This window comes from Meleagris gallopavo, chromosome Z (genome assembly GCF_000146605.3).
Source record: "Meleagris gallopavo isolate NT-WF06-2002-E0010 breed Aviagen turkey brand Nicholas breeding stock chromosome Z, Turkey_5.1, whole genome shotgun sequence".
NCBI lineage: Eukaryota > Metazoa > Chordata > Aves > Galliformes > Phasianidae > Meleagris > Meleagris gallopavo.
Window position 1 is genome coordinate 31,141,857 of NC_015041.2, and position 9,227 is coordinate 31,151,083.

At 40.0% G+C, this 9,227-nt stretch overlaps 1 protein-coding gene across 1 annotated transcript; it reads right to left on the reverse strand.

The window, feature by feature from the left end:
• Window positions 1-436: 436 nt before the first annotated feature.
• On the reverse strand, window positions 437-7,634 carry HACD4 (3-hydroxyacyl-CoA dehydratase 4). Its single transcript, XM_031557313.1, has 4 exons — window positions 7,334-7,634; window positions 4,685-4,791; window positions 3,958-4,089; window positions 437-3,235 (listed from the first exon to the last, which is right to left on the reverse strand). The coding sequence occupies exons 1-4, from the start codon at window positions 7,498-7,500 to the stop codon at window positions 3,153-3,155; spliced, it is 489 nt and encodes a 162-aa protein (XP_031413173.1). The 5' UTR covers window positions 7,501-7,634; the 3' UTR covers window positions 437-3,152.
• Window positions 7,635-9,227: the final 1,593 nt, after the last annotated feature.

The following is a 9,227-nucleotide window of genomic DNA, read 5'->3' on the forward strand; positions in this document are numbered from 1 at the left end:
TTGCCTGCCCAGTCCTGACATTTCCAGAAATTACATCAGGTGGAGTTGAAGTTACGGTGGCCTATTGTGGTCATACATTGAACACTTTCTTCTCTAAATCTCCCTCTTGTCTGCCCCAAGTTACCTGTGCACCAGAAATGGGAGAAGTTTCCTGTAAGTAACTTCATATGCTGGAGTTCCTTCTCACAGTGATTTCAAAGAGTTGTTCTACGATTCCAGCCTTTTAGCCAGCTATTAGAATCAGTGCAATGGAAGCAGAATACATATTTTTATATTAAAACAAGCAAACATGAATATCTGTGCTGGGCTTGAGCAGGCCTGGTTGCTGGATGCCTACCCAGCCTCCTAACCAGAACAGGAAGAAAATCTCAGAGGTAGGGCTGAGTCGAAGGCAGGGAAATTCACCACTTACCATCATGAGCAAAACAAACTTGAGTCAGGTAAAGATCAGTTTATTGCCAAATGAACATACTGTGGTTATAAACAAATACAAAAACATTCCCTCCTACATGCTCAACTTCAATTCTTAATTGCTGTCGGAGGGGTGGGAAATAGGGATTATGATAACACTTTGTCTTTTCTACTGCTTTCTTCTCATACTGCATCCCTGCACTGGTGTGAGATCCCTCCTTCAGCATCTGCACTGGTGCAGGCCCTGCTCATGCACTGTAGTATTTCAAGAGCTGTTCCAGCATATGTCTTCATTGTGGTGTAGAGGCCATCTAGAAAAGGCTGCTCCAGTATTTCCATGGCTTTTTCAAGAAGTCCACATCCACTGCTGCAATACTTCATTGCTGCATTTGGAGTTCTGCTCTGTGCCTGGAGCACCTCCTGCTGCACTGTCCTTGGCACCCACAGGGCTGCTTCTCACATATTTTCACTCCTTTCCCTCACAGCTAGTGTGCAGTGTTTTTAACATTTTCTTAAATAACATTTTCACAGAAGCGCTACTCACAATGTTAATAGCTCATTGGTGTCCTGTGGCAGCTGTTTTGGAGTCATCTCATACCAGCCCTCTGGCCAGGTCACAACTGTGGGCCTCTTCTTACAGAAGCCATCCATGCACCTTCCCTTGTGCTGCATAAACCCAATATAAGATGTCATGTTTCCTCCTACAGAGTCACTGAATAATTAGTTGGAGGGGATCTTGAAGATTCTCCAGTTCCAACCCCCTGTTGTGAGCAAGGCTGCCTCCCACCAGCCCAGGCTACCCAGGGCCCCACCCAATTTGGCCTTGAGCCCCCTCAGGGATGGAGAATCCACAGCTTCTCTAGGCAGCTGTGCCAGTGCCTCACCACCCTCTGAGTAGTCTAAGAATTTCTTTCTAACATCTAACACAAGTCTATTCCCCTCTACTTTAAAGCCAATCTCCTTTGTCCTATCCCTATCAGACCATGTAAAGAGTCTGTCTCCTCTTGCTTACAAGCTCCCCGAGGTACTGGAAGGCTGCAATGATGTTTCCCCAGAACCTGTTCTTCTCCAGGCTGAAAAAGCCCAGCTCCCTCAGCCTCTCTTCATAAGAGGGGTTCTTCCACCCTCTGACTGCCTTCATGGCCCTCCTCTGGACCCACTCCAACAGCTCCACATCCTTCCTATACTATTAACTCTGGTTTTAGATCAAATGCATTCGATTGAATCTCCAAGAGGGGAGAAGTCCGTGTTTCACTTTGCATATTGCAGTGTCATTCGATTGTGAAGTGTTCCTGTTTCAGCTCTGTCCTTTGAAGTTGCCATCAACTTTCAGCTGCTTATCCTTTTCCTTATGCAGACTGTCTGCATTTGGAGTAGTTTGGGTCAGGCAGAAGTCCAAAGTGAAAGTACCTCTGGAAGTTGTCTGTAACAACATCCAAATTACTAACTCGTGTCTGCAGTGCTTTCAAACTATCCATGGTCCCCATTAAACTACTTCATGTAGGATCCCGTTGCTTATGGTTTGCATGTATCCCAGTGGTCACAACAGTCTGCAGGCGTTGTCTGCCACATATATTAAATAAAAATCATAGCAGGTCAAGACCAGTCTCACTTGGCTGCTACTTAGAATAGTTTGAACACCCTCATAAGAGCATGGTTTAGAAAGTTATACTAACAGCCTCTTTGTAATATGAAAGTGTTAATTTCCCCTTTAGCTCTTCCATCATTTGCCCAGTTTTCATTCAAGCTTAAGAAAAAAAAACAAGCCTCAGTTTTCTCCCCCATCTTCATGAAGTAAAATGCAGGTGATAGGCAATATGGATGAAACATAAGAAATGTTCCTATGCAGTTTATTCTGCAGCAGTCTGTTTTCTCCTTTTTATGAGGTTTCCTGGGCTGCTATCTGTTCGTGACTCCCAAATTCAAAAGACTATGCTCTGGTTGCTTTCTCACAAGTAGTCCAATAGAAGTAAAAGTGGCAGTGAACTTAAGTAAAACTGGTAGAATTTTGCATGTGACTTTTTTGATGGTCAGTATCTTCACACTATCAACTCACACTTCTATTGCTTATCTGTTTGCTGTTCAGCATGGAAGAAAAATCACATCAATGAAAAAGGTTCTCAGCATCTACCAGCACAGTGATGATAAGCTTTTCTTGGATATGTAGTACCCAAGTACCTGATCATTTGCCCTTATGGTTTACTTTGCTGGAATCCCTTTGGCAGAATGGGCCAGAAGGTCAGGGGTCTTTTGTGAATGTCTGAGGCAATCAGCATATGAATCTCATAGGATGCTTCCAGCTTCAGCTGTTTGAGAGATCCCCATTATAGCCAATTTATATATAGGAGGCACATACATGTTTGCTTAATATAATACAGTAAGTGTTGTTGTTGTTGTTACCTGATGATGATGAGGCAAGAATTAACACCAAAATAAGGGTTGTTAGTTTAACTGTGGTAAAGGCATTCTTCTGTATTTTTTTTTCTTGAGTCCTCTTTTATTAGAAAAATATTCATTTTTAAAAAATCCTGACATTTGAAGTCAAAACTTTCAAAAGTAACAAGTTATTTCAAACTGCTCCATTTTTGAGGAGCACTAGAGATGTTTCTTTTCTGAATATTCATCACAGCTGGATAATGTGCAGGCAAACATGCATGGAAAATCTTTGTCTCTTTTTTTCTGCCTATGACATGTACTAGCCCTCTGGGAAGAAATTTCATATTTCAAAACAAAGTATCAGCTTAGCTTCTTTTCTTTTTGGAGTTGCCTGTCTCTAGGTGAGCCTTCCTTTCTGAGAAGAGGTTCCGGATAATAAAGCACATACCTGAATTAAAACACAAAATGATGTAAGAATGAGGGAAGGTAGTCCAAAGCACCCTCAGTTCATGTAGGAGGAATAATACAAGCCTTTGTATGGCAACTCTGAACAGTCCCTTTCATGAACATAAAAACTGAACACTACATTACAATGATGAGATTCTTCCAATTAGCCTTAAAGCCAATAACAGAACAAAGGCTTAGCCACAAGGTTAGTTGTAGTCCAGATTTTATAACAGTATATTGTTGTGAAGGAGAAAAAGCTCAGTTTATATGCAATTTTTGGCTTTTTTTAAATCCCTTCGATGGATAAATAGGCCACATAAGTCTTAATATAGATGTAAGTCTTCACACCAACTGAGAGTAATGAGTGAGGAGGCATAGCACAGAACATGACCAAATAGGAACTGATTAAAAAGAAAACTTCCAAAGTTTGTATAAGGCCAAGATAATTTAAGAACTTTATATATGTATATATATGTACTTTAAATATATATATATATATCTCCAACACACACACCACGTTTCTTGCAAAATTAATTATTTGTGAATGAAAACATCTGAGTTCAAATCAACCGGGCATAAGCCACCCTGCAGTACTCTACAGGAGGTATTGCAAAGAAAGTTACAGTTTGTGAAAGGAGCTACACTGATTTGATTGTGATTTTTAGTTGTCAAGGGCACTACAGTTGTGCTGAGACCTGGCTTTCTGAAGGATGAGATACTTACCTGTAAATAGCACTAGCAGGTACATTTTCAGAACATAGGGGAAGTACACTGAGAAGGCAAATGGAAATGGCAGCTTGACGGAGTATGTGCCAAAGGTTTCAAAATAAGGCAGTGATACACAGATCGCAAATGCTGCAAAATAACATGGTAAGCCTTTAGTCAAAAGAAGTAGAAGATCATCATAAAAAAGATCTCTAGGGCACAGATAGCCATACTGTATGCTGAATTTACCATGTCATTTATATGCACAGGTACACATTATTTTCTCTTGAGTTCAATTTTGTAGGTCTGAGGTATTACTTTCTATTAACACAAGAATTAGGAGATTTTACTATTCATAAAAAATTCTGCCACTGCTGCAGTTGTGCTGCTGCCCATATGATCTCAGTGGGCACATTTCCCAATGTAAGCGTGATAAGTGGCTAAGCATGGCTAAGCTGATAGTGTCAGCCTCAGTGGGGAAAAAAGCAGCACTGTTATTTGTAGGCTAATGCAGTCAGTCTGGAATCTGTGTTTGACCATACTCTTAAAAAACAGAGAACGCCTAAAAAGAAAGAAATTACAGAAAAGACAAGTGACACAAAAGTTAATTAGACTGTACAAAAACATTTATGTCTGCTTTGGCAACACAGAAATGTCTTAGAAACACAAATGACAATTGAACAGATTAAATTTTATTGGAGAAGATAAATGAATCTGTGGTTGGTCCCCCATCCCATCTCCGTACCTTTAGCCAGAACTGAAAGTGGATAGAGCAGGATGCACAGTGAGAAGTTCAGCCACGTCAGTGGTAAGTAGTGTATTTCCATCCTTGCCAACATGTTGTAAGTGTACCTACAGCAAGAGGAAGAGTAGGTGATCTCAGATGGAATACGCCTGTCTTTAAAGAAGCATTACTGAAAAATCTGAGGGGGTTGCAGAAGAGTATGGAAGTATCCATCTGAGAATCTTTCAGAGCGTAACTTTAGAAATTTTGTTCATACTCTCATTCAGGTTGAAAATGGATAGTTCAGTTTTCAGAAGTGTTATTTGCAGTGCTAACCTGGAGCAGGCAGACAGCAAGACAGCTCTCCAGCCCAAAGTGCACGATTCCAACTCAGTCCATCAGACAACAGATTTCAGATGGGCACGTTACAAGGGAGGGGCAGGTGCAGCATGACTGCTGGTTGGATTAAGAAAATGCTGATATATATGTCCACTGGAATAGTTACAGCCCGACTAGAGACTGAACAGCCAGGTACACACAGGTATTCACTCTTCTGTAGCATGGCTGCCCTTCCCCTCAGGGCCTCAGAAGGGGTCATTGGTATCAAAAAAAAAAATAAAAAATAGTAGTAACACTCCAAAGTACTGCAGCATTTTGTTCTTACTGTGGCTGCTGATGTTGATGTCTCCCACAAGGAGACCTGAATGTGTAGGACCTCAGTCTCCAAAAGTGAGCTAAAGATAGCGAGTTTCTGTGACCTATAACTAATAAATGGCTTTCTAGACAGTGCAGAAGCTTGCCCATTCATACTTTTGGCCATCTGAAAGGCTCTTTGCCCTGTGGTAATGCTAAAGATATGTAAAAAAGGATAAACCACTGTTAGCCAGAAATGTTTCTGACAGATAAAGCCAGCATTAAACAAACCTCATATTTCTTCTACTAATTAATTAGACTAATTTTGTATAATTTCTGTACTGTAGGAGAGTGACAGGCTAGAAATGTATCAGTTTCTCTCAAGCTTACTCTGTACAACTTCTCTCTTTTTTAAATTAGTGTTTCTAAGGCTTAACCTCAATCCACTGGAAAAAGGAGACAGCTACTCCGTTTCTATATACCTCCCTGGACTGTTTATGATATAAGCAAGAAAGCTCAGATATGGAAAACTTTGCAGTATTTGCCATCAGTGTATCATTAGCCCTAATGCACAGCATATTTATGTCCCTAAAGAACTATGTGCTAGAGTTTGGTAATACTTCAAGACTCATATGCTGAGGGATAGAATAATGTCTAATGCTCCTCTGAGTTGCTAGACCACAGCACAGATGCTGTAAAGTAAATCAGTTAAGATGTCTAAGTCAGCAGGAGTTATTTTATGCATTCCTGTTTTAATTGTACACTTGCTGCTTCCAACCACTATATCCTATCTACCTATTAAAGAGCCACTGTTACTGCCATAAAGTTGGATTCTGTTCCTCAACAATAATGTAAAATAATTATGTATTTACAGAACTATTATGCATCAACAGGACTGTATAGCCAATATTATTTACATTTTTGGCCTCTCTCCCTGGCTGTGCAGAATGTTTTCATTTGAAATTAAGTTCCACTCTGTTGGCTTTACTAAATTCAAAAATAAATGGAGTGATGATCCAAACAAGACAACAAGTGGTTTATTAATGCATGTAGTACAAACAGATTTTAACTCAGTTTCAGACTTTATTATCAATCCTACCAGCTATTTTATTTTTCCAGGTCTCTTGTAACTAACATTTCTTCTGTTGCTTAAATATCTACACCCCAGTCAGCCCTCAAAACGATGTATTCAAAATGGCAGAGGACTATTTTAGATGGATAGGCAGTGTGTAACCCATAAAGAAATCAGCTCCTGCTGGGAGGCTATCATGAGGGCTTTGCTTTGTTTGAACGCTTGACTCCATCTGCCCTCCTTGCTGTAAGTCTACAAGCTGAGGTTCACAGAGGCTTAAGTAACATTTGAAAAATGTTACTGACTGCAGATATCAAAGCAAAAATCAGCAAGATGGAATTTGCGCTGTTATATTCCACCACGGTCACCACATAAATCTTTTGAGACAAAAATCCTAAACTGTGTTGTGTCCTTTTTGTCTCTTGTGAGTTCTCCCTATGTATATAACTATACCAAAATTCTTGCTCTCTGCAGCAGGAGCTCTTGGCTTTCCATATAAAGCACAGTGCAATTAAACGCAGAATAACTTTTCAGTCTCAGGAATAAGTTCTGCAGGTGCTGCCTTACTGTGTCAACTGTCTGGGATCAACATGACATATTAAAACAAATAGCTGTGCTCTTAAATACTAAAGCAATGGAATTGTAAATCACACTGGGAAACTGCAATTCCTCAGTAGATTGCTAGGATTTTCTTCATTCTTTTTGTTAATAAAGTCAAATCCTTTGAACTAGAAATGTTAATGCAGTGATTTGCTTCTATAAATTGCTGTCACTCAGATATGCCAATTATTATAAAAATTAGTAAGCAGCTTATCAAGTCTAAGCTTTTTTTTATTTAAAATTGAAAAAAACTTTTTTCTGTCAATTTTCAATATAGTGAAATGATGAACCTGCAACACAGTGGTGAGGCTTTCTTTGCAAGAACAAACCACTTTCCCTTCACAGTTTAACCACTGACTTCTTACCTGACCACATCTAATAAATTCCAAAGGAAAAATAAAACACACACAATGTATTTCCCTTGAACTTCTTCCTGACTGTTGATCACGACAAACAACACAATTATTCTCTCAGTGATCTGAAAGGAAAAAAAGAATTGTGAACTCGAGCTAGCATGTTCAACAACTCTCATTTCTATGCTATTTTAGCAAAACAGTATGCTAGACAGCAGTAATGTCACATTCCCAGCTCTGCTTTCCATAGCTTGGAGATCTGAATCTTGAAGGATATCTCTCACAGGAGATTTCCAAAAATTAGGAAGAAAAGTTAAATTACTTGGTTTTCTTCCTTTCTTATTCCTGCATAGAAGAAATGGCTTTTACCTCATCATTTATATCAATTGTTGCCATGATATTTATGTCATAACAACATTTTCCTAATGGCTGACCCTTAGCTGATCCAAAAGGTATTCTTTTACAAATGAAAAGACATAAAATAGATTGAACAGGCAGTGCTGCAGCTTAAATCATATTGTAGCAATATTACAGCTCAATATATAATAATATAATAAAATAATAATACTATATAATATAATTAAAAAAATGGGCTATTTTTTTTGCAAGTAAAAGAAGTGGAATATTGAATGGGATTGTGGGCTGCAGAAAATAAATAGAACAGAAACTGAGTTAAAAGGATTTTGGTGAAGAATGGTAAAGGAGTACAGTGCTGGTACTGGGGGCAGTTTGTTACAGACCCTAAAATCAGACTGTGCTGTGGAGAGAGAATTCTGCAATTCTGCTAGTGTGAAAGATACTTCAAGGAATTGCCACAGAGAACTGTCTCACCTGGAGACAAAGCTTTATCACAGTAATGAAAAGTTCAACGTATTTTTCTTTGTGAGAGCTGGCAGATTTTCCAAAGAATCACTTGCTAATGAGGACATGGTGCTGGATGGAAAAGTGCTACAAAAAACAGAGGCTGAATGGCTGGGAACTGATGCCATTCCAATGAGACAGGAGGACATGCAGTAATTCTCATCCCCAATTTCAGAAAGATGAGCACTGGCCAATGTAGCCAGTATTAACAGAGTAGCTTTGGAGAACCAGCTTCATGGTCTCAGAGCAGGAGTGACTGTGGTGCTCCTCTCCTTGGGCACAGATTGATGCACAGGAGCACAAGTACTGCCTGACAGCTCAAACACATATCCTCCACCATAGGACTTTTATTTGGAAAGGGCAGAGCTGGGGGAATAAGCCACCCTGACTGCACAAAATGAAGCCAGAGATCAGACTGTAAAGCAGGTTAAGTGCCTGCAGTAGCGGGGAACAGGCATGACACAGAGCAAGTTCTGGGCAGGTATTCTGCTCCAGCTAAACACCAGTCTCAGCCAACGTGCCATGAGATGCACAAAGCAGCCATGGAGTTTGAAAGTGAAAACCACCCATGGTCTTGCAATGGAACAAACTTGTGAGGATGCTCTTGTGAGCATGCAAGTCTAGTTGCCCAGTGTGCTTTTGATGGCTTCAGGAAGATGGAACGCATACTTCATTTCCACGCCAACAAAGAGGTTGCCCTTCTGCTTACACCTACTCCCTGTCAAAACAGTGTGTCCTTTTCTTTCATAGCACTCACACCTTGGGTTACCCAGACAAATGATGGGTTAGTCAGAGTCCAGGGAGATCTGAAGCAAGGAAAAGGACACAGTGCTACCTGAGAAAGAGGCACTTCCAGGAAATGTCACTTGGTGTGAGCCTGGCACACGTATCTGGAATTGTGTAAATACATATGTGTGCACACATACACGAATGTATATAGTTAGGTTTACATACATATACAAACTGCTAAGATGCAGCTCATTTGTATAGATCATCTGTCTCTTGCACAAATGAAAATACATCCTTCTCTGTCACTACTCCCTTA